This window comes from Manacus candei, unplaced genomic scaffold, assembly GCF_025592945.1.
Source record: "Manacus candei isolate 608988 ecotype Guabito, Panama unplaced genomic scaffold, ASM2559294v1 h1tg000083l, whole genome shotgun sequence".
Taxonomy (NCBI): domain Eukaryota; kingdom Metazoa; phylum Chordata; class Aves; order Passeriformes; family Pipridae; genus Manacus; species Manacus candei.
The window spans coordinates 1,480,229-1,506,125 of record NW_026138131.1 but is presented as its reverse complement, the minus strand read 5'-3'; the positions used below and the strand labels follow the sequence as shown (position 1 = coordinate 1,506,125).

Sequence of the window (25,897 nt, the reverse complement as noted above, 5' to 3'; positions counted from 1 at the left end):
TTTATTTCATATGATAAAAGGTGTCTCCCAGTTTTGTTCACTGTTGTAAGGAGTTGGGCCTACAATTTCAGTAGTTATTGCTATAGTGGCATAAATGCAATAGACCTCAATTCAGCATCATAGTCCTGTGTGCTTCAACAAGCCTGAAGCTGGTGCCTAAGAAGTGCTCAGATGAGACAGGCACATGCTCAACTTAAGCAACTTCTTAAACTAAGATGACACAGAACAAACAAAATGAGATTTGCAACTGCCGGAGGACATCACAGCCAAAATGCTCTGAAGCTTTTTTTATAAATATTTATGGCTATTACCCAGAGTCATTCACATCAGAACAGCTGCATTTATCAATGTTTTAGTCTGTTAAGTTTTCCGAAGCAACTTCGAAGCAGACTGGCTCCCTTCACTCCAGAAATCTCAACCATGAAATGGGTACCCTTTTGGAGCTGTGGGGGGAACTGGCCTCTATTTTCTTTAATCATACACAAAACCTCACCTTATTTGATTAATCAAATAAAACGATTCCAAAAGGCAACCAGTGTTCTGACACAGGTATTCTTTATTTGTGTTCTTTACTTCTCCCTTTTTTTCTGATGTTCCAGCTTTCCCTCAAACTCCCTGCGCCAATGGTTTTTACAGTAATATGCAGCAAGTGGAACACTCCAAAATTCATCAGACTGAATTACCTGGGAGGTACATCTGCAGTAAATGCTGCAGAAATTCTCCAGGTATTTCAGGTCAGGAAGCAGGAACACCATGTCAGTGCTACACTGCTCTTGGGCTCTCATTGCCAGCAAGAGGGGACGATTATTCAATGCACTGCCACACTAATGCAGTCATATCACTTTCCTGACCTATGCAATCATTTGTGCATTGCTTCATTTACACTTAATCTGAAGGGGTTTTTTTCCCTTAATCATCTGATTTTTAATGTTACAGAAGGAGGGCAGCAAGTAAACAAATATGATCACTGCGCTTTTGCTTTAGATAGATGTCATCTGTCAGCAATGATTAGCATAATTAGGTTGATCTACTTGAATTTCATTTTATTTAGTGGGTTTTATTATGGGTTTATGTGGCAAGGTTTTGGTAGTGGCAAGGCTACAGGGGTGGTTTCTGTGAGAGGCCGTTAGAAAATTCCCCTCTGTCTGAGACAGACCTGCTGCTGGCCAAGGCTGAGCCCAACAGGGATGGTGGTGGCACCTTGGGGATAACATACTTCAGAAGGGTAAAAAAGCTCTGTGCAACTGCAGCAGCAGAGGAGTGAGAATATATGAGAGCAACAGCCCTGCAGACACTGAGGTTGGGGAAGCAGGAGAGGTAGAAAATGCTCCAGGTGCTGGAGCAGATATTCCCTTGCAGCCCATGGTGCAGAGCATGGTGAGGCTGTGTCCCTGCAGCCCATGGAGGTCCACGGTGGAGCAGAGATCCACCTGCAGCTTGTGGAGGATCCCACAGTGGAGCAGATGGATGCCCAAAGGAGGCTGCAGGAAGACCATGTTGGAGCAGGCTCCTGGCAGGACCTGTGGACTCTGTGAAGGACCCACACTGGAGCAGACTGTTTCCAAAGGACTGCACCCATGGGAGGGCCCCATGCCAGAGCAGGGGAAGAGTGATGAAGTCCTTCCCCTGAGAAGGAAGGAGTAGCAGAGATAGTGTGTGATGAACTGACTGCAGCCCCCAATCCCCATCCCTCTGTGTTGCTGGGGGGAGGAGGTAGAGAAATGGAGAGTAAAGTTGAGACCAGGCAGAAGGGAAGGAGAAAAAGTGTTTTAAGATTTGTTTTTATTTTCTCACAATTTAAATAATTTCCCCAAGTTGAGCCTGTTTTGCCTGTGACAGTAACTGGTGAGTTACTTATCTTAATCCATGAGCCTTTCACTGTATTTTCTCTCCCCTGACCAGGAGCAGTGACAGAAGGTTTGGTGGGCACTTGGTGTCCAGCCAGGGTTAACCCACCACAACTTGATTACAAATATTTGACAGTGATCTTCCTTTTGCAAAGGATTAAATGAAGATCTGAAGATTAAATTCCAAAACAGCACTCACTTCCAGTTTTAATACATGTACACACATGCACCACACAAATGACACTATCCACGATGGTGCCAGGGGTTCAGTGCCAACCCTACAACTGCACCTCCCACTAATTTGGTTTTCTACAGCACCACAGGTGAGCACATGGACATCTCCTATAAATTCACTGACTAAATAACATAAATCTCTTCAAAAGGAAAGAAAAAAAGATGGCTTCTTTCCATTTCCCACACAATTCTCCTGACTCTCCTCTAGGCCTGAAGAAGCTGGTTTCTCCTCACATGCCTCAGTGATCACCTAAAGGTGATGAGCTGAAGGACTTGTCCACATGAGGAAGCCAGCACACAGCCATGCCAGGGGATGGACTGCTGGTACTCCACCTACTTCTCCCAACTCCTTTTGGGCATTCCTGAAGGGAACAAGTGTCAGGCCAGACTCTCTTAAGAGTGCCCATATGAAGAGTCACTGAAGAGTAGATAATGCACTATAAATCAAGTTTCCTTTCCTCCAGCAGATAAAACCTAGGGAGTTTCATTTCACAGCTGGAATTCATCCCTGAAAAGAGCGATGAGAGAAATTATGACAGCTTTGTACCGGATGCAGAGGGAAAAGAAATACAGGAAAACACAGATAGCTGAAAGTACCCTGACTTGAAGATTCTGGTTCTCAGAAACAAGACACAAATCTTTTTTTCTGCATGCACATTCCAATTTAGAAACAGAATAAAGGTTTTAAAGCTGTTATGTTAAGAAATGTTGCATTTGATACACACTGCTATGAGTTTCTAGGGAATACTTTAGTTTTCCAAAAGGAGCTAAACATACATTTCTGATTCAAATGCATTGACAAAGAACAGCAAACATTAAGATAATTCAGTATTGAAGAACGGTCAATATATGACTATCTAAATGCCCAACTTTTTTATTTAGCATTCATATTCAGAAAGTCTGCCTTCTCTCACAATATAGTATACAAAATGCATACATCACAGAGACAAAAAAAAGCCCACTGAGGAAAATAAACTACATCCCATATTAATTCTGAAGATGTCTGATAATGATCTCTGGTTAGTCCAGACCAGGAACAGCTTTTGAACCTGCAAGGCTGGAAAAAAATAAAGTATAATAATTTGTTTGTTTTGATGTGACATTTTTAATGCTCTGCACACTGCTAGTGACTTCAAATCCTATTGAGAAATCAATACAAATTCATCAAGGCAACATGAGAACACATGAATCAAAGCAATTTTGATGAAGATACTGATTGAAATACAGGGATTTAATGAGAATCAGTCACTGCCTGATGAACCCTATAAAAAGAGAGAATGGAACCACATTGAAGAATCCATTTTGACTTCTTAGTATTCCAGGATCATAATCCTGTAGATATTCAGTTATAGTTGGATAGGAGTGTGTAAAAAAAACCTACTTTGCATTTTCAGCTAAACCAGTGTGGCCAAATTCACTACAGCTGTTATTGTGGAGTTGAACACAATCAGGGAAGGCTTGTATGTGGCAAGAATAAAGTAATGAAGCACGATAAAACTTACTTTTTTACTTTTTTTTAAAGGAGATTAACTAGCAAATACAAGATAAAAATAAAAATTATTATTTTGGCATTATGTAAAACAGACACAGAAGTAATTTAAAGTCTCTTTCAGTCCCTCAGTGTTTGTAGAATATAGATGAAGATACATATCTACCAGCAGTTTTAATGCATTTGAATACATTATTTCTTCAGACATGGTTGAGCTCTGTGTGTAACTGCAACACTTGTCTTTTACCAAGTTTTTATGCAACAGAAAGCTACAGAAAAATAATTCCAAAGACTTAGTTTCACTTATTATTACTGAAGAGAACAATATAGTCAGATCAATCTATTACACATTCTCTGTAAAACCTTCATGGTATCCTAACAGAGGATGGAAACTCTACCAAGGTGAAATTCAATCAGAACCAGAGACAGGCAAGGACATGAGAGGATAAATACACCACAGCCTGCCAGTTGAAGCTGTCACAGGGAAAGAAAACAGGCTTCAGGTCTTTAGTGACAGAAGGAACAGGGAGCAGGAGCGTGGGAAAAATATTCTGGGACACAGAAATGTGGCCAAAGCAAAGCCTGGGGCATTCTGGACACCAAAACCAGCTCTATTGAGACCATTATTGAGGCTTCCTTTTTTTGACTCCTTCCCAACAACTAAGCAGACTAAAACCACCACTAAAACCACCATGCTAAAAATAAATATTTAACCTTAAATTTGAAGCTGGTGCTATTAAATTTGAGTCTTTCTGTAGTCCATCTTAATAAAGCCATTTGGTTTGAATAGGGCAGAGAGGTGAAAAATGATTTGTACATTTCTTTGTAAAGCTGAAAAAGTAACTTCTGCTCTAAAAATTTGGAGGTACTGGGACAAGATTAAAAATAGTTAAAAGTAAAGTACTCAAGGCTGGAAATTGAGCTCTGTGGTTTTCATTCTGCAGCCAACTTCCAAAGGGTCACAAGTAAGTCTGTGATTATTATGGTCTTCAAATGGTCTCTGTCAGAACAGTCATATGATTCCAGCTCACATCAGCGTGGGCAAAGATCTGCATTGTACATAACATTCAAGCCAGTTCAATGCCAGAGGGCACGTTTTGTGCAAAGTTACTGGGATTTTGAGGAGAGGACAGTTCTGGGGTGTGTTACTCCCACTTCAAAGGGAATAATAAAAATGCACACTCATCACTAAGTTAACAAACTTACCACTATCCATGATGATTGCTGTCAAGGCAGGGAACTTGCAGTATCAAGTCTGTAAACAAAAGAGGAAACATCTTGTTGAGTTTGTGAATTATGATGAACTTGGAAAAGTTTCTCTTGATTCCCTAATACTGTTACAAATATATCAAGATTAACCCCTCTTTTGAGATGTACCACTACTGCAGGCAAACTAATTTCAGTAATATAGGCATACTATCCAAAAAAAGTTAACTCTTGTGAATTGGTGAATGCTTTAACCTTTTTCAAGGCTTTTCACATTCAGAATATACAAAAATGTTAATATGAAAGAAAGGGTGTGTATCATTTAAAATGTAATGCAGCCTGTTTTGCCTAATTGAACTTGAAAGGTATTACATTCTCCACTGTAATTACTTATACCTTAGCTAAGACTTAAATTTACTCTGCAGAGATCAAGTCAACACGTTGAGTCCATGGATCAGATTTTTTGAAATCAGAACACATATGTAAATACATTCAGAGTCAGCTACTGATTAAAACAGGATGCCTGCATAAAGTGCAAGGGCAGAACAAGGCCTGCAATTTGGCAAAGGAACTTGCAATACATGAGAGGCTCCCAACCAGCCCTACAAGAACTTACATGCACTTTGTACCTCATCTTGGAAAGAGAACAGACAAGAGATGCTCTCAGTTAAAGTGCCTGAAGCTCACTGCACCCACCAGGCAGAGAGCCAACAAGAACTGCATCTGAAGGCAGCAAGAGTAGTTTGAGGGACTGTTTTCTGTGTCTTGGAGTCTTTATTAGTACGGGAAGAATTAAGAAAACAAAAGCTTTCAGGAGAGTACAAGAAAGGTACAACTACCTAACCAAGTTAGTAGAACATCACAAGGTTAAAGGTGTTTGTTTTTTTTTTAATTAATAAATTACCTACTCCCAAATTCAGAGGACAGGTTACACATCAACATATACCACACCGATGTCCTCACTTTTCATAAATCCAAACCCTCATAAGCAAACCTCTCTGTAAAAAGGGTTGGCCATGGCTGTTGTAAAAAAAGAGGAAAAGTTAATGTTTCCAGCATGGCCTGTCCAACACCATAATTCATCAGGTAAGAGCAGACTTTGTAAACAGTATTTGTAAGGACTGCTGAGGTGAGTGGAGCTCTGTAAAGACATCCCAGCCTGCTAAACAAAACTGTAGGATTGGGACTACAAGACTCGTAGGATGAAGGAGTAAACTGATTTTAAAGGAAGTTCATCAAATCTCTGTAAAGGTAAATAAATGTGGATAAACAGCAAACATTAAAACAGTCTGAAATCTCACCGCCACAGTGTTTAGCTTGTCATTACTAAGTATTGCAGGCTAACAGAAGCAGAGGACTTAAAATTTTTTTTCAGAATATATATAAGACCTCTTTTAATACACTGAATTTTTCTTACCAGACTCCTCTGTGCTAAGACAAACCACATTTGCCAATTGCTTCTTGAATAAAATTAAAATTAGCATCATTTTCTGGGCAGCCACATTGTTACAACCCAAATACCTGTGATGAAGAAATTACCAAACTTATAAACAGGTCACAAAAGAACTGGCTAGTGGTGTAACTATTCTCTTCACCTGTTACATCATTATTTTTTTTCCCAGTTATTACCCAGCAGTTTCAGATGGCTGCTTTTGCAAACATCAGATAAAACATACAGCAACAGAAGAGGCAGAGCCATGAGTGCTCCCTTGCTCTCTTAAGTGGCAGTAATGCTGTGCATTAAACACACCTTGCCAGGCTTTCCCCCTCTCTAATGGAGTCATTTTTCTGCAATAAATTTCAGTTAGTCTTTAATATTTCATCCCCTTAACAAATAACTTGGGTGTGGATTTCAAAAACACTAAAAAAGAAAACAGCAGAGTATACACATCCACATCCATGAGTCACAACTAGATGGCTCTGATGGCTCTGCCTACTTGGAACTGTGGTGGAAACGAGGAATTTACAAGCCTCTCCCCTGCTACAGGATGTTTTCCACCAGGAACACAGCAGGACACTGCCTCTGCCTTGGCACCTCAACCTAGGTACTTGGTATATCATAAGCTCTGGGAATGAACATCAGAAAACTGACATACACAAGCTGGGAAACTGGGGAAAACACATGGAGGAGGAAAAGAAAAAAAAAAAAGAAAACACAGAAGGAAAATCACATTTTAATTTCTTCAAAGGTAGGTATATTATGAGTTGATGACAAAATAAAGATTTCCTGAAGTGGCTGCAAAACACAAATTACATTTTTCTTTACCTCCTTCATTACAGAAGGAAACAGTATGTCCTTCTCTAGGAAATCTCAAATACAGTTTTCCAATCAGTGGCTGTAGTACTCCCCTTCATCAATCTATATTAAATTCTTACAGGAATTACAAGTATTTAGAGCTCCCTGGAACTAATCATGTCCATTTTCCACCAAATGTGTGTCTTTTCTATGTTCCCCTGACTTTCCTCTCTATATCTCCTCAACCTTCATTTCCAAGCTCCCACAAGTCATAGCTTCCTCCTATGACATCCAAAAACCTACTGGGCAAGAGGTTGATTAAGGACAGGGGCAATGGCTGCCCTGCCACTACACAGACGTTTCACTCACAGAACAAACTCTCCCACTGCAGAGGAACCACCTGTGCCTTCACCCTCTACTTAACTGTCCCTTCCCCTAAAGGGAAGGAGTTTAATTATATTTTAATCCTCTTCTCTGACTGGCTTGGTTCAAACTGACTAAATAGTTCAAAGGTTGCTTGGAAGAAAGGACAGAACATAGACAAGTACAAAAATCTTTTTTACCGTCATAAACCAGCTAATAAAGCTGAAGAGGGCTGACCACACCACAGGAACATCTTGACTTGCTACTGACTCATTTATTCCTCTACCCAGCTCTTTATTTAGTTTTCTGCTTTTAAGTCTTCACAAACCTTACTGAAGCCTATGCATACAGAGCAATCTTTTTCATATACATACACAAGAACACATAGTCCTCACCACCACCCCCACCTCCAATAGTATCTTACTAGTAACACCAATGTTTATTGTTTCAGGAATTCCCCTTCTATATATTATTCCCTCCACAAGGTTACATATCACCTTAAATTTGCTTGTGGAAAAAGTGACAACAGGGTGGACAGCATGGGCAGCTCTACAGCCACGCTGAGTGTTGAAGTCTGAGTTCAGTGGCAGCTGACTTACCCAAACCAACACGTGATCTTTCCTCACTGCCTGCTTGGCTGTTGGTAAAATGGTTAAAAAACATGACAAGAAAACAATGAACCGTCCACTCTTGGCAGGAATTATAATGACTCAATAAGAACACAAGTTCTAAAGTGTGTGAGACAGCCAAGGAGACACACCAACAAGGCCTGTGCTATTTACCAGCAGCACCCTGCTCACCACCAAAGGGGTGCAGTCTCTTACCAAGGGGAAATATTTTGCATGGAAGCTCAAGGACCTAATGTTGAAGTAACAAACCAAGATGTACATTTCTTTCCACAACTAACCTAAATTTTCTTCTCCTCAATCCTGAAAGTGCCCAAACCTTGCCTGCACTATCTATAAGCATAAAGCATAGAATATTTGTGTACACGTTTCCAAAGCTGGTAATCATATTCTAGCAGTGCAGTGTATCCCTTAAATTCTAAAGGTAACTAATTTCAGCATTAAAAGTTGTTGGTTTAAGACAATATTTCTGCAAGATTTTGTTGCACTTATTAAGATAACCATCTTCAGTTGGCAGCACACACCTCTTCTGGGTACATTTCCTGACTAATGGAAACTCGTGTGCAGCATGTACCATTACAGGACAGAGGATCTGATTGAGGGCACACAAAACTGCCTGCACTGTTCTCACTCACTGTCACGTGTTCTAAGGATACAGAACATCAAGAACAAAGCAAGTCCTTAAGAGAAGGGATTAGAAAGAGAAGAGAAAATAAGGCTAATGTAAAGCAGCAGTGGTATTGTCTCTCACTTAGTTTCTCACCTGCTGCATTAACAGAGACTTAAAACACTGCAAGGCCACCATGCTCCTCTCACAGTTGGGGAGGGATGAGCCTGACAGCATCCAGGTAGGGAAGAGGGAAGTGGCTTTTTTCATTCTGCAATAGAATTCTTAACATAACATTCAAGTGTTAATTTTAGTTTTGTAATCTGTACCATTAATGAAACCACTGGGACACAATTTATAACCAGATGCCACATAGAGCTATATAATTTCTTAAAGTTATAAATATTTAAATTTTTCTTGAGCTTTTTATGAAAGCAGGTCCATTCAAGGGACACTGTTAACTAAAACATTAGTAGATGTTCTGTCTAAAAATAAACACCCCTTTTCTAGCCCTCAGCCCCAAACCAGGTGCAAAGCAAAAACTGAAACACTCCTGTGGGAGGTCTGTTTAGAAGAAATATTAAAAGATTATCAATCTGTCTTCCTGTGTAGTTATTTAATTATCTGACTGCCATTTATTCAAAATGCATTATGTGCCTACATAAAAATACCAGTCCCACCACATACATCTTTTATATCCTTGGAAAAAATGTTACAGAAGACTAAAATTTTACTTATTATTATCTGTTTCACAGGAACTTGCTTCCCAGGAAAAGCGTACCAAATAATTTACATGGATTCAAATGCTGAAGAAATAGATTTATTTTTCTCTGAACAGAATAGGATATAGGATATAGAAGAACCTTGTATTTATTAAATTGCTCTTAACAGCATGTTTTTTCAGGAAATTTGGTGGGAATAAAGAGGGATTTTGGAAACTACTCTATCAGACAAGGATGCAAAAGATTTGTCCCACCTCAGACTACATAGGACAAGGATAAGAGTAAAACAGAGAACTGAAAAAAACCCCTCTGCTTTGTAGATGCTATCTGATCACAGCATTAGAAAACGTCATCATTAATTCTGATGACATAAGGACCCAAAGCCACAGACCAGGTCACTAAGAGAAACCTGTACTTAGCAGAGTGCCACTGCACCTTTAACCCAGTGAAACCCATCATTACTCACAGAGCAAGCAGCCTGAGCACAGCTCTGCAACACCGCCCTGAGAGCAGAGAGAAGGTGGCTCCTCACAACTGCAGCTGGGCAGGACTTCAGCTGGCAGAGACTGAAGGCTAAGCTTCTCCCTCAACTTCACCCCTTCTGCACTTGTGGTTTTTTTTCCTGTTAAAGTTATATCAATATTCTGGCTGGTTATTCTCTGGATATTTCCAGGCTCCTAAGGTTCAAAGGGGGAATCACCACAAGTTGAGATATCTCTCCCTTCCCCTCCCTTTCAAAACCAGACAAGAACATTTTCCTGATACACACATTTTGGCAACCAGGACATCAGGCAGGAGAAGTAACAAAATTTTCTCTTCAGTGAGGAAGAACTTTGGGAGGTTGCACTGTTTTAAACTCCTGGGGACCACCTGGAGCAGTTCCTGGGAGGCAGAATTTAACACTTGCATAACTATCTGTTTGGAAACCAGAACTCCACAAATCCTCAAGAGACCAGGCCTTTCTGAGCAGCCCATAGAGCAGAGCTTCAGGCACCTCTCTCTTCTGTAAGTTACTGCTGGAAGACATTGCTTTAGGTTAGACAATCTCCTATGCTTCAGGAATTCAAATTTTGAGTATTTAACCTGAGTATTTAACACTGAAGTGTTGATATAACTAATTCTTCTCCTTCCTTTTCAGGTGAGAATGGTGAACAATTAAATATAGCTTCTGCAGCAGGATGTGTTTTTATTCTGATTTTGTTTGGACACAAAACTAATGATACTGTGTTACTCACCTATTCTACATTCTGCTCCTATCCCAATACCTTTTAACCAAATCTGACACTGAGATTTTTTTTCTGTGCTCCCAAAAGTTTTCCATGAAAATCAATGACCAAGAAGAACAAAGAAAACCCATTAGTGTTGCCACTGAGGTAAAGATGGGTTTACCAATTGTGGCAGTATTTCAGGAAACATGGTACCTTTGGTGCCCGTAAATCACTACCCATTTTGCCAGCAGAAAGTAAGTAGTCAGGAATCATAACACCGTGTTCAGGACCAGCCACAGCCTGCACAGCCCTTTGCTAGGTGGGAACTCAAATAAGCTGAAGAGATGAGAAGAGGGAAAGAGCTGCTGGCAGCACACATGAGGTGTCAGAATATTGTGGTAATTTGGGTCAGTGGCTGGCTAATAAGGATAAGCATGTTAGAGAATGAAGGAGAACTCAGATTAATAAAGCAGGAAAGGTCAAAAGGTAACAGAAAGAGGAAAACAGCTTCATTACATCTCTGGTGCTCCCTGACCTAATTACTGTTTAAGTCTCAGCTTCCAAATAAAACTCAGGTTGTCAGACACTTGGATATCGTCTGTTCTAACCTAGGCTTGAATAGCTGGACTCTTTATCTGAAGCAATTACAGTGGCCGAGAATAATTACCTCTAAGTGCATAATAATTATCTCTATTCATGACTATAGGCACATTACCTAGGAATGCAGAGCAATACCAGTGCACCTGAAGAACAAAACAATTGGTGCTGAGGACACTATTTACACAACACAGGTCGAGAATTTTATTTTGGGGTAGCTACAATTTCATTCCATGAGCTGAGCACCCTGTGGCAGTGGGACTGCAGCGGGTGTGCTCTTGAAGAGTATCTTCTGGTTTACCTTCATCCAAAAATAATTTAGACTGAGTGCTTTGAAATGATTCTGCAGCACAAACCAAAGCACAGTAAGTGGTGACAATTGGGAGATTTGCTTTCCAAACACATTCCTAATCTGAACCAAAATGCTACTGGAGATCCATCCAATGTGTACTGTATGACTGCACTCAAAACAGTAAGAAGCTATGAGGAAGGAAACTGTGTAAATGACTCCACAGGAAAAAGCCAAAGGTTGTTATGGGATGATAGTGAATGTCTGGCAAAACTTCCCATAAAGCTACAAAATTATCTGACAAACACGTTGACAGAAACAAAGGTAACATGAGGCTCTCCCTTGAGCAAAAACTCAAACCAAACAAAAAAAACTTCTCAAAACCAAAAAACCTTACCACAGTGAATAATATTTCTGAATCTCAGTCTATGTGCTTGTCTCTTGAATTCAAATGTTATGTTCTTACTGTGGAAATTAAATACTGCTAATGCACAGGATACCACAGGCACCAATCTAAGGCCAAAAACCTGAAATACCAGAGTGGTTGCTCAGAAACACCAGAAAAGGACACACACAGATACCTAATCCGGGAACTAGGAGAAAACCCAGCCTCTCCTCACTTCCCCAAAAATACCTCCACAAACAAAAAAGCACATTCTCCCCTCACACACCCAAAGACTGGAAACTTGCAATTACAGATTACAGAATTAACATCCAGTTTATGATCACCATTATCAGTATTTACAGTAAGTTCTTCTCCAAAATGTTACCAGTTTCTAAAACCATAAAGTAACACACCAAATCAATACACAAGAAGCCAGAGAAACTGCATGATCCTTTTGCCACGCATTTAAAGGTGCTTGAAGTGTTAAATAACATATTGACAAAATCTTATGTTATACTAGTAAGGTGACAGCTGCTTATTGAATAACTATCAAGTATTTTTAAATTTATAGAAAGATAAAACAATCAATGGACCTGCTAGTGCTTTTCAAGAAAAAAACCCCATGACTTGTATCAGAATTGCTGCAGAATGTTTCCTTTATAGCATGTTTTCACTCACAGCCTCCCTAAATTAGATGCTCTGAATGTGCATTCATTTAATTTTCTTCCCCTATTTTGTTCCTGTTTTCATACAAATGAAATGTTTGCATCTGTTTTGTAAGTTATGATCAAGCCAACTTTCATTTTGTAGTTCAGACCATCTCCTGATGCTTTACAGACAACAAACCAAGGAACAGTCAGCAGCTCTCAACTTCAATTGAATACTGGATTGTGTAGGGATTAAAAATTACATGTTATTATTTACACGGAAAGAAGAAGAAGAAAAAAAAAAGGAAATATCCTTTGTGTTTAAATAACCACAAAGCACTCAGTTCAGAGAAGGCAGACACTGAGCTGATCTAATTGTAACCTTTTATCAGTAACTACCTAGCTATGAAAGCAGGGAAGCAGTTCAGTGCCCAACAACTACATCCAGTTCCTCTCCAAAGTGGTTCAAATTAAATCAGGACCAGGGAAGTATCTATCAGCACATAATACCACCACATAACCAGAAACTGAGCTGACAGATGGTAAGTGGTCTCTTGAATAGATCCTACTTATTATCTACAATCTCCCTTTTTCATTGGCTCTGAGTCTCCCAAATAAATGCATCAAAACTTTCAGAATAAGCAGAAAGTAGATTATAACACTGCCTTCTACCTTTTAAAAGCACTCATGGATTAGGTAGGAGAGAAATAAAAACTAGAAAAGTAAAAAGAATGCTACCTTTACTTCAGACTGTATCTCTCCAGGCATGAGAGAAAAGGGCCAAGTAACAGTATCTGAGTACAGTCCATTCAAAAATGTAATTTCATTGCAGATACAGTGTTTGTCCACTGACAGAAGGTCACAAGATCAAAGCCAACAATGTAACATTCATCCTGCTCTGAAACTCTTATAGATACTTTCTTCTCCAACACAGCTTATAAAGCAAACCCATTACTTTAGTGTCACAAATAATACCTTTTACGGATTTTCCAAATAACACAAACTGGCTGCACAAAATTCAGCCTCCAACTGTATCAAACTGTATCCAATACTCAAATCTGCTCTTTTCACAGAGAGACCTGACAATTCCATACATTTGAAAAAGATTATCCTCAATTCACTGAAGTTTTTCTTGAAATTATTACAATACTGTGAAAGGCAAGGAGCAATAGCTACTTTTAAAATTCAGTTTCCCACTAAACTACCAGTATTTTTCAAGTATCTATTAAAAAATCCCAGAAATATTCTAGCTCTCAGAACATGCATTTTTGTTGTGAAAAGAAACCTGGATAATTTCACATTGGTATCTTTGTTTTGTATACAATAATTTCATAGCAAACATAAGCCTACTTCTTCATAACGTTTATTTGGCTTTTCTGCGATGAGCTAAATATTCTGGTCTGGACAGATATTGCATTTAGCAGTTGTTTGGTAGGCCAACATCTAACTCCTCATCTATTTGAGAAAAATTAACCCAAAACCAACAAAGTGTAAATTTCTTTGTGAAGTGCTAAACTAAACTAGAGAAATGTGCAGACAAAGCCTTCTCTTCCAAGTATTTATGCACCGTCAGCATGCTTTAATATAAATTTCCACCCTGCCTGTCCTCCCCTGAAGCAATGCATATATGACTACATTTCAGAGCATGTTTTAATGGGATTTTCCAGTCAACCAAAAATCAAATTGCATAGAAGTTATGAAAGAGTCATAAACACATTTTTCATCTTATTGAATTATATGGTAACTAGGGAAAAGATAATGAGGCACAGCTCCTTTGCAGATTTTATTAAATTTTCTGTCACACTGGCAAATTGCATAAAGAGAATGCACTAAAGTTGTACACCACTAGAATCCAAAGAACAGCTGCAGTAAAGCAGAAGGGTAAATAGCCCTACAAAACACGGAAAAAATGTTTTAAATACTATTATTTCCCTCTCTCAACACCCACACCCATTACCCCTCACATCAACTTTACCTGGATTTCCAAATACATTAAGATACACACATTATACACACATTGCACTTCATTTTTTCTGAGTAGGATTGGAACAAACCTACACACAAAATACTCCAGCTCAAACATATGGTGTTTTGGCTTCAGCCTTGAACAGGAGTCAAGGAATTTTACCTCTTTCCTGCCACAGATACCCACTCTTTACTGAGGATCAGCCCTTTGATGGGCTGATGCAGTTCTGTGCTCTGCACCAGAGATTTGCCTCTCTCCCACCAACCTCTCCTCCTCTACCCCTTCCTCTCTAGAACAGCAGCAGAAAGGAAATGTGAACTTTCCAGACTTTATCTGCCACCAAAACTAACCACTCAGGGAGCTAGTTCTGCATCCCTCCTTAGCTACCTTGCAGCCTCTAAAACATAGATTACATTTGGTTTCATAAGACTGAAATCAAGGATGAATTTTTATTTTAAATGGGTGTAATTCTGTAAGAATTACTAAAAATGCAAAAACTGAAAACATCAACAGCATTTCTTTTCAAAGTGTGTTAACACAGTTTTTCTATTTCATGATTGTTTGCATTCAGTAATAAGGGCTTTGTGTTGTCCTCTAGTCCAACAACTTTACTCATTGGCCCTTTCCAATCAATTACTACAGAACAGCAGAAAACCTTAAATTCATGGAAGTTTTCCTAAAGAAAGCACACTGATCTAGAGGATGGAGGCATTCTGAACATCGTAGCTCAAGAGAAGACTGGAAGATGCCTTAACATCTAATTCAAACTGTCATTTATGAAGAAATAAATGTCCCAGTAAAGATCTAAGTCAGAGCTGATCAATCACACAGCATAAATCCATACAAAACAAAGCTGCATGAGTTCCAACAGTCACAGAACTACCAGTATCAGGTCATACTTATAAAAAGAGTTTTCCATGCTTTTCAGCACTGTGAAAACACAAGTGCAGCTCCCAAAACTAAAACAACAATTCTACTGTTGCTCTTCTGCTCCTTATGAAGTGATTCAGTACAATATCCATTCTGCCTGAGTAAAGCACAAAAAAATATGTAACAAAACAATGCAGAGGATGTTTGCTTTAGAAATCTGTTTTAAAAGACTTAGAACAAAAAAATTTTACACATATTAAAGTTCCTAACACTAATATGCCAAATTAGTGTGTCAAATTTGTGTGTGTGCAACCAACTATTTAAAGACATAATTTATCTTAATTGTGTCAAAAGCATATACAGAATGAAAATAAAGTTAGCTCTTGAAAACTTCATTCACAACTGACAGATTCTCTACAAAATCTAACATGTCTAACATTTTATTCTTGGGAGATTTAAAGGGTGTTCCCCCACACCTCCACAAAGCTGAACACATGGAAACTCTCCACACAGAAAACGTGGAGGAGTCTTCTAATAAGAAGAAATACATCACTGCTATTTTTTAGATCTGGCAACTCATTCATTTGTGTGTTCACTGAAGAAGTCATTGGAGAAATCCTAGACATGCTGCCTGTCAGCTTGTGCATCTCCACCTTTTGTGTTTCTGGTGTAGATCACTTTACACACAAAATTTCATAGAATCACAGTGCAGCCCAGGTTGGAAGGAAGCTCAAAAGATTTGTCTGGTCCAATGTTCTGTGGAAAGGGAGCCCTGTTGAGGTTATCTACCATCCTTGTCCAACTGCATCCTAGAAACCTCCAGTGACTGGGACTTCACCATGTTCCTGGGCAGGTTGTTCCAGTGAATGACTGATCTCAGTGTAAAAAAAATTTCTTTCTTACACTGAGATGAAAACTTTGACCAAACTTTTGCCAAGGGTTCCTAAGAATGGCCACAGTGAAAGTGCTTTGATATTTCCATCTGAGACAACTACAGATGAGCTTTTGGCACCTGTAGTTGGGCACTTCTTTACAGTTCACCCTAAATGGCCTTTCCATGAAGGAAGAGTTTGTTCACCTTTCTTCTCTCTTTCTGAGTTTGACCCCAGGGTCTGTTCACCGGGTCCTTGGTCTTTTTGAGGGATTTCCTTGTACTTTCCTTCTTGAGAAGTTTGCTGCTGTTCTTCAAAGACGTCAGTAGAGGAAGACACTGATACCCTGCTGCTTCTCTGATGGTTCTGGAGTCAGCACTCAGATCAATCCCAGCTAAAGCTCTGTCTGAGAAGGTGGTCCCACACACACAGACACACAGACTCCCTCCACTGAGTCAGTACAAGTTCTGGCTGGCAGCACCCAGTGAAAAGCTTTTTGTGTGCATGTGTGTCAGGATGCTTGTTTTGCAATAAAACAAATCAGCTCCCTGGTTCAGTCGACTGCAGAGCATTAAGAGTGCTAGTGCCAGCACAAGGGAAGCAGTCAAAACACAAAACATGGCAAGGATGGAGTGGAAAAGGAAGGACTCCTGTTTTCAGGCAGCAGGAGAAGCTTAGATCAGTTAAGCTGCTTACCCAGCCACACACTGTGTGCCATGCCTTTATTTTGCTGCTGTCCACAGCTCTGACAACCAACAGTAACAAACAGAAAGTAGTACAGTGAGTCTGTTGCATTTCTGATGCTCAGAGCTGCTCAGCAGTGTTGCAATGGAATGTCAGGGACCGTGCTAACTTCAGCTGCCACGGGAGAAATCTATAGGAAGAGCAGCAAGAGGTTTAGCTGATAATCCTGCTGCTGAAACCTCATTCAGTCCTTCCCCGTAGCCATGAGAATGAACAAGGGACTGAAAGTTAAACCAGAAAGTTGCTTCTCCCCCCAGGTTTATTGAGCAAATAGTTCGAAGAGTAAAAGTCTGCAAATAAAAGCTGAAGAATACAGACAAGGTCAGTCAACAGCTCACTGATAAACCTGGGGGTCCAGCCAGGTGCTAAAGTTCACCTGTCTGATGAATCAACCATTCATGAATTTTCCTGGGAATTCCATAAACTGCCTCGCACCAGTGAGCAAACAAATTCACACTTTGAGTCATTCTTTAATGCCAAGTAGGAAACATTTAGAAATACAGCTAATTATTATAAATATTGCAGTTTAGGTAGTTAACAGTTAATTTAGTGATAGGGACTTTAATGAGGAATTGCTGTAAAGTGAGTCTTGAAACTGGTCCATGGCATCCATTGTTACACTACAGGAACACAAAGAGCTCAGCAAAACAGAAACATCCAGAATTACAACAAAAGGGTATAACATCTTGGTGTAAACCAACAAACAGAAAAATCTCACCTACCCTACAGTTCTGGAAAAAATAGATGTTCTGCAGTTTCAGGCAATAAAATGAGTACTTCACCAGGATTAAGAAGCTTAATCTACAATAAACTACTCCAATCCTACACTTCACATGGTCTCTCTGGATTTTAGCATCACTTAATTTGACCACTCTTGGGAGTAATCATATTGGTACAGACTGACTACTAAATGAAAAACTGGAAATATGTTGAGTGTGTTACCTTAGAACAGAAGATGACAATTTTCAAAAGTCCTTTCAAAAGTGACATGAGGAGGCCGATTCAACACTTTATATGAAACACCCCACTGAGCAGGTACACAACACAGTGCAATGTGTTAAAGGCAAGGAATCTCAAAGATCTTTCAAGATGCAATTGCACAGTAATCTGTCTCTCCCCCATGTCAAGATACTTAGTTTCAAAAAAAATATTTACACAAAGCAGCATTGTTGGTTTGAAAACAGGCAGCACTTGTGCTACTATACTGTTCAGGAATCTCAGCCCTGGATGCTAGCTCCAATATATTGGGCTGTGCAAATATATTTCTTGTCTGATTTTACATATTTCTTTCTGAACAGATGCCTATTTTTAATCAAAAATTAAAGATATTTTACATAATGCTTATCTAACTAATTATAAGCGATAGCCTGAAATACATATAAAACATCTCTCAACAAATATGTTTGCTAAGCAAGCCAAAATCCATTATCTGATTTTAGGTGGTTAGGATGTAATTTCTTTAATTTCCAGTATGAAAACAGGCTTCATATTGAAATGTAGCTATTTTAATAATGGTATTCAGCAACCTTGATTAAAACACAGATTACTTGATAATCAGTACCATCAAAAGTGCTGGCAAGGAAAGAATGGGTTAAGTGTATTTCACACCTCACAAATGCACATCAAATTTTGTTTAACAAGAATCAGTAAACCAAACAAAAGTAAACAAGGAAAGGGCTGGGTATTGTCAGATTAGATTTTAAAAGGTCAAATAGTTACCAACATCTGAACTCAAAAATAGCTGGCAGGAGAACAGAGGCCAGACATGAGGTCATTCAGTCCACTCCCCTGCCAGCTCTGTAAGGTTCTCTACTGCATAATGCAAGTGCTTTTGTTTATAATGTGGAAGAGGAAAGGAAGCAAGGGTGGGGGAAGAAATCAGATTGTCTTTGGAGGCTGAAGCAAATCAACCATTAAAGAAACACCAGCCAGAGAAAGGCAGCATCCTGGAAACACAGCTGATGGGAATTCATGAAGGAGAAGGATGAAAACCAGCAGCAAAGTTCAGGATTGAGTTGAGAAACTGAAAGCAAAAGCTGTTAACAGGATATGCCAAAAAATTTAAAAGTCTTGCCTATAGAAAATCTGGTGTCATTTGCTGAGTAAATGGGAAGAAATGAAGCACAGAAGATTTACTGGAATAATGGAAGTGGAAGCGCAAAATGGCTTAGGTTTTTCCCAGTACTCACACTTGGGATAAGGGGTATCAACCACCTCTCTTGTCCTCTGCTCATCCAAGTGCTTCTAAGAGCCAGGAAAGAGTAAAAGTAAGTCAGATAAGGTTTTTTTCAACCTGATTAATTCTGTGATCTGCCTCATCAGATGAATATGGAAATGGTTACACTATCACAATTGAAGGAGGTCACAGAGGTAGGCAGAACAAAATGATGGACAAGACAATCACGGGAAAAGCTGTTTAAAATGACAGAGAAAACAAAAATGTTCACAATACTGTATTCTAAAATAAGTTAGCAGTGTCCTGAAGTATATTTTATCCTGGTTTTGCCAGAGAATGTGTTCATGACTCTAGATAAATTACCTAAAAATGCTGTTTTGAGGTGGGTACCAACTACATACATCTTTTTTAGGGATGCCTGTCCCAAAATCTGGGTTCTTGATCTGCAAAAGCAGCATAAGCTTAGACCAGATATTAAAATTTATTTGCACCCGTTTACTTAATATAAGCCAGGACACTGAACTCAATACCCTGAAAAAGATCAGATCCTACCTGGACCAAATTTGGTCTCCATAATTTTGTCTTTCATTCTTCATGTGGAATGGGAGGATGATTTCCTTGTCTTAGAAGAGTTTTGTCAGTTAAGGGGAGAATTTGTCAAGTACTGAGATACTAAGGTGATAAGTACAACAGAAGACATAGGGAGATTTGCAATTCCAGTCAAAGCAGAATTTGATGCAGATTTGAGTCACATTCAGAAAATGTCTCGACGTCACACAACCAAATCAATGAGGATGAGACCAAAATACTTCATCTCTTTAATACCTTGAGTATAACAGGATTTTTTACGCAATAAACTATATGTTATTACTTAACAGAAAAGTGTAATTCAATCTAGATGTACAAAGAGACTGAATTAAAGCTAACTTAAGAACTTCAGGTCTCCATTTTTGAGTCATTCCGGAGATGACACTATTAGTATAGTTACTGTGACTGTGTGTAACTACCAACTTCTAATGAAACAAAATTGATGTCACCAAGTTATAATCTCAACACCTGCATTATAACCAGCAATGCTTTGCTGTTTTGAGCTAATATATTAGTTGGACAAATTTCTGGATGAACTTGTGTGAGAAATGGATGTTTCACCAAGGGATTTCTTGTTATTTGCTAATTCCAAGAAAACAGATACTCAGGAATCCCAGCCTCTAGCCTTATCTGTTTTGAGAATAAAGTTTCCTAGCCTAAGAGAAGGTGAAATGAGATGGCTGAACACATGACTAAAAATCTCACTCTTGTTTCCATGCAGTACTCTCACACCCTGTCCCCTCTTCTCTGGCTTCTAATTTCATTCCCCTGGTGCAGCAAGAACTACTCTTGCAATCTCACTCACCTTTACTGGCTAAGGCTCCTCAGACTGTCACCTCTTGCACTTGTAAACCTCCCCCACAACTGCTTTATCAATGGCACTCCCTCCGTTAAACACACGAGCCAGAATGCTCAACATCACAGTTGCACAACCCCTTTACACTGGTCTGTCTCTGCCTATGTTTATGCATTAAAAAAAATAAATTTGTATACATACCTACTCATTTATGTAGGACAAAAATAAACTCTTTCCCTCCACATCACACGTTTCCTTGAGCCAGTATAAACTCTCCTATGGCAGTGCAGAGAAACAGATGTGATCACTAACTAGGTTAATCAGAAAGTGTTTATAAGGTCACTGTGAATCTGTGGGTAATGCTCTGTGCCACTTCACCCCATTGGTGCATTAACAATGGTGCCAAGCATGGGGAGAGAATGGTACAGAGAGTGGCAACCAGCAGCCCAGGCTGCAGAAAAAGCACGACTTCAGTGACAGCAGCAGCCAATAGTAATGAAAAATGTAAGGTCTTGATTTTAATTTAGAACACCAACATCTGCATAACTGTCCCTCTTCTCTTCCCGGACTTATCTATGAAAACTTAGTGTTCTTCACTGGCCCCGTTCCTCTCCGTTTTGTTCCCAACAAGCCTTGGCCACCGCCTGCTCTCTCACCCCTCAACCAAGGCAACATTGAATCCCAGTTTCAACTGTGATGACACCGAGGCTGCCTCTGCCCCGGGGAGAGGGTCCCCGAGACCCAGCTCCAGGCCGGGGAGAGGGTCCCCGAGACCCAGCTCCAGGCCGGGGAGAGGGTCCCCGAGACCCAGCTCCAGGCCGGGGAGAGGGTCCCCGAGACCCAGCTCCAGGCCGGGGAGAGGGTCCCCGAGACCCAGCTCCAGGCCGGGGAGAGGGTCCCCGAGACCCAGCTCCAGGCCGGGGAGAGGGTCCCCGAGACCCAGCTCCAGGCCGGGGAGAGGGTCCCCGAGACCCAGCTCCAGGCCGGGGAGAGGGTCCCCGAGACCCAGCTCCAGGCCGGGGAGAGGGTCCCCGAGACCCAGCTCCAGGCCGGGGAGAGGGTCCCCGAGACCCAGCTCCAGGCCGGGGAGAGGGTCCCCGAGACCCAGCTCCAGGCCGGGGAGAGGGTCCCCGAGACCCAGCTCCAGGCCGGGGAGAGGGTCCATGAGACCCCGGGTCGGGGGTCAGGCTCGTTCCCCAAACACCCGTTCCCATCCCCAGCATCTCCCGGCTAAAGCCCTGCCCGGGCACGGCAGCCCAAACACGGGTGGGGTCTGTGGGTGATCCTGCCCAAAGTGCACAGAGTTTTAACAGGAATACGAAAACTTCAGATGGTCGTGGCTTTGTTTTGGTGGTGGCGTTTTTTGAAACTTCAGAGAAAAGTGTATTAGCTGCCTGTCTCGGAGGCAGCCACTATCTCTTTCAAAAGACAAACTCCGCAGGATTCTTCCTTTGTTCGCTACAGTCCACACATTTCCTCCCCGGCTTAACTGGAAGCGGCACAAACCCCGTGAGAGAAGTTTCCCGGGCGGCTCCCGGAGCTCGGCGAGAGGCGCCGGCACACGTTCCACCCTCGCTCCCCTCCGAGGGTCCCCCCGCGCAGCCCCCACAGGGGACCCCCCGCCCCGGGCGCACCCGCCGGGCACCGCCCCGCCCGCTCCCCTCGCCGGGCAGCCCCTTCCCCTCCGCGGACACGCAGCGGACACTCCGCACTCACCGCTGCCGCCCGGGCGAGGCTCCGGAGCCGGGCCGGGGGTGCCGGGCCGGGCTGTCCCAGCACTGCCGCCACAGCTCCCGCTGCGCGCTCGGCGGAGCGGGCGGTGTCCGCGCATGCGCCCCGGAGCCCGAGGGCGGCCGTGAGGCGGGGAGAGACCGAGGGCGACCCGGGGCTGCTCCTGCTCGTTCCCCCGCTCTCCGCTTCCCCGCAGCCCTTCTGCTATCCCGCACCTTCAGCCGAGGCCCTTTTCAGAGCTGGCCCGGGCAGGATGATTCCCTTCAGCCGCCCCCATCGAGACTTTCCCACAGCCGCGGCCCCAGCCCCGGGCTCAGCGGACCCCGGTGGTCGCCTCACAGCTGCCCCGCTGAACCCCCCAGCGCAAGGCGTTTCCAGTCCTAAAGTTTATATCAGTTTGTGTGTATAACAAAATCACAGGATCAATTAGGTTGGAAAAGACCTCTGAGATCATGGAGTCCGGCGTATGACCGAACACCACCTCGTCAACCAGATCACGGCACCGAGTGACTCGCCCAGTCCTTCCTTAAACACCTCCAGGGTCGGTGGCTCCACCACCTCCCTGGGCAGCTCGTTCTAATGTTTAATTACCCTTCCTGTGGAGAAATTCCTCCTAATGTACAACATGTATATAGATACACGCGGTCTATTCTTCTTGTAGGGAAGTGACACACACACCCTGGCACGTGTAGTCTTCCATGGAGAGCTAAAAATTGCACCAAAAGTCATGATTTTCCCCTTCAGTGTGTCCCCAAGGGTGGCTGTACGAACCCATGGGCTTGTTTTCCAGAGTTCTGGGGTTTTGGGTATGCTTGGATGTCACCGCCCTGGAAGGTGCATTTCAGGAACCCTAAACCCCCTCATGTTCCACATTAAAAATTAAAGGTTCTACATTAAAAATTCAATTGGCTTTTTACACTGCCCAGAATTCATCTGAAACCAAACTCTCTCAAACCAGAGAGTTTGATAGCTTACTTTTTTTTTTACTAGCACCTTTATTTTTGCCTCTGATTTTTAATGTCTGTGTATGGAAAGAGGATAAAGCTCCTCAGAAAATTCACAGCAAATGAATAATCCCTACCTGACTTCAAAGGTGCGGTTGTCAGTGGTGCATTGGCCTGGTTATAAATGGCTTTTGAACGATTCACAAAAATAACAGCTTGCCAGAAGAAAGATTGAGGTCTAAATGGTGTGGAGCATAAAATACCATTTATTCCATGAAGCTCTCTATAAATATGCAGTGGTTTTTAAGTTTACATTGCTGCTGTCTTCATGTTCAATGCTCTGTGGCTTCAATTTTTAGTGTTGCTATGTTGTATAGCAGTATTTTCACCTTTAATTTTATATTAACAAACAGCTGACAATCATTAGAAAAGGAATGAGGTAATAGTACAATCAGAGAAATGTTGAGGGAACAGAAAAATGAGACACAGTTTGCAATAGTTCAGATGTGTCTCAGCTTCTTTAATGGATCTTGGCCTCTAATAGAAGTTAATGCTTTCATATGTGTCAACTCAGAACTGAGTTGACTCACTGGCACTGAGACCATCAAGTTTTAAACAAAAGAAATTGCATTAATGTGTCTGACGGTTCTTAGACAAAATCATTTAGAAATTCAAATCCCTAGAAATAATGGGAGGCAAGATACCTCTGCTATTTTAAAGTTTGTTGAGGGCCTGATGACAAATGGTCACCAGTGACCATGGAAAGAGACACACACCATCAGAGGTTAGGTCTCCAAGAGAAGTGAATTTACATCTGCCTTTCTTGGGGAGGCAGGAAGTTTTCCTGCAATAATTTACAAATGCTTGCTACAGGTTGTTTGAATATGCTGTATTCAACCGTATCTGTTTAACTTAATAGCAGGTGGTTGGGAAATAACCAGGAAAGGAAACAGATGAAAAAATTATTTGTAAGGGTCAGAGACAATATTTAACTTAATAATTAGGCAGTCTTTTCTTCCTTGATTCCAGATGCATTGCATAGTTTGTTTGTGAAGGCTGAGAGCCAAAGCTCAAAAGGGCTATGAAAAAGTTAGAAAACACTGTGAACATAGGACAAGAAATGTCATGGCCATATTTGAAGAGAGAAAATTGTCATTGAGCCTTGCTGAAAGGAGGGGAGGCAGAAAAACAGACCAATACTTGAGTAGAAGTCGTTGGGGAATCTTACAGTTGTGTGGACTTTTTCCTTAGAAGTTAACCAATTTTTAAGGATATAGTTTAATAAAATTTTAACTGGAAGAGGTACTTGGTCCATGGTAGAATTTTCTGACAGAAGGAGACCCATCAGGATGGATAATATTTTTGCTGTGTAAGTACTTTCCTTGGATTTTTGAAAATTAGTTCAAATCCTGGCTCTTCTACTTTGAAATATTTAAGCCCCAATTTTTGGAGATGTCTCACTTTATACAAATAATTAAGTATTCATGAGAACAGCAGTAGTAAACCCACCTGAATGTCCTAACTTCCTGTTGAGATGAACGATTCTCAGTTCTCAAAAAAAGTCTTAAACCTCAGGGTTTTTTTCTCAACTTCTGTCATGGTACAGAATAATTCAAATAAATTTGAATTTTCATTTCATATTTGCTTTCATCTCTAAGAGTAAACAGGGATTTGATTTTAAAAAGGTTGTCATGGGCAAGTACACAGTTGCTTCTAACTCCAGGGTACCTCAGGAGGTTCACTCCTGAGTCATGAAGAAAGTGATACAAAAGTGACAATCAAGCCAGACCTTTCTGAAGTGAAATAATTATCATTATCATGCAGCCCAGGAGCAGGATAAGGAGTGGGAGAAACAAGTATTTTGTCTGAAAGGAGATGGAAATTCAAAAACTATTGCAGTAAAAGAGCTGAGAAGACTTAAAAAGTGGAAGGAAGAAGAATTTTGTCTAGCACAATAACTGTGATACTGTACTGTTTTCTAGAAAGATATATTCTGGTATATACCCTAAATTTAGGCACAGCATATAAAGGAAGTGTACACCACAAAGTTATTTTTTTTATGTGTAATATGATATGAGTAAAGACACTTTTACATACAAAACTTGCTTGAAAAAAACAAAAGTAAAATATATAGAGTACGATTTATGGCCAAGGGTTATTATGAGTTCTGTCTTTCAAACCCACATATCAGTTTTCCTGCTTGTGCTGTGCATTGTGTTTGCACAGCTAACTTGTACCCTGCACTGGAACATTTCTCCGGATGTCACACTTTTCACATAAATGTAAGTGGCTTATTGTTTCTTTGTCATCAAACAAAGCAAACAAATGTAAAGCCAGGAGGTTTCTAAAGTGCCATGTCACATGCAGATCCAATGTCCTCATTACTCAGTGTTTCCTGCTCTGTGACTTTTTCTCATCTCCTGACACATGAGAAACTTCAGCACCTAAGGGTGACGCTGATGACAAGAAAACAACACAAACTTTCTCTCCTCCTTTTATCCCTTCATTTTGGTTTGCCATGTAGTTTTGAAACTTCTGAAGTTTCAGTGCAAGAGTGCAGGATGCAAAGAAGCAATTACTGCTGTGGGGAACTGTGCCATATTTTCCAGAATATTCAGCCATTTCCCCCATCCAGTCCCTCTGCCCTGAGATCTCGGGCTGGAGCAGTGTTCCTCTCAGTCACGTAGGCAATAAAAAGCTGCTCTTTAGAGCCCATTAAAGGTGCTTCTTAGGCAGGGGAGTTGGTCAGTGCTG

General features: G+C 41.0%; 1 protein-coding gene across 5 annotated transcripts in view; it reads right to left on the bottom strand.

Annotated features, from left to right (window-relative positions):
- The window catches only part of PRRG1 (proline rich and Gla domain 1), a 34,568-nt gene extending 11,787 nt beyond the window's left edge, over positions 1-22,781 (bottom strand). The window contains exons 1-4 of one of the 5 annotated variants that reach the window (XM_051811704.1): positions 22,185-22,777; positions 20,670-20,744; positions 19,098-19,152; positions 4,777-4,825 (exon numbers count right to left, since the gene is read on the bottom strand). In XM_051811704.1, coding sequence (XP_051667664.1) covers positions 4,777-4,786 — 10 coding nt within the window. In that variant the 5' untranslated portion in view covers positions 4,787-4,825; positions 19,098-19,152; positions 20,670-20,744; positions 22,185-22,777. The other 4 variants (XM_051811703.1, XM_051811706.1, XM_051811702.1 and 1 more) reach the window with 4 other exon arrangements.
- Positions 22,782-25,897: the final 3,116 nt, after the last annotated feature.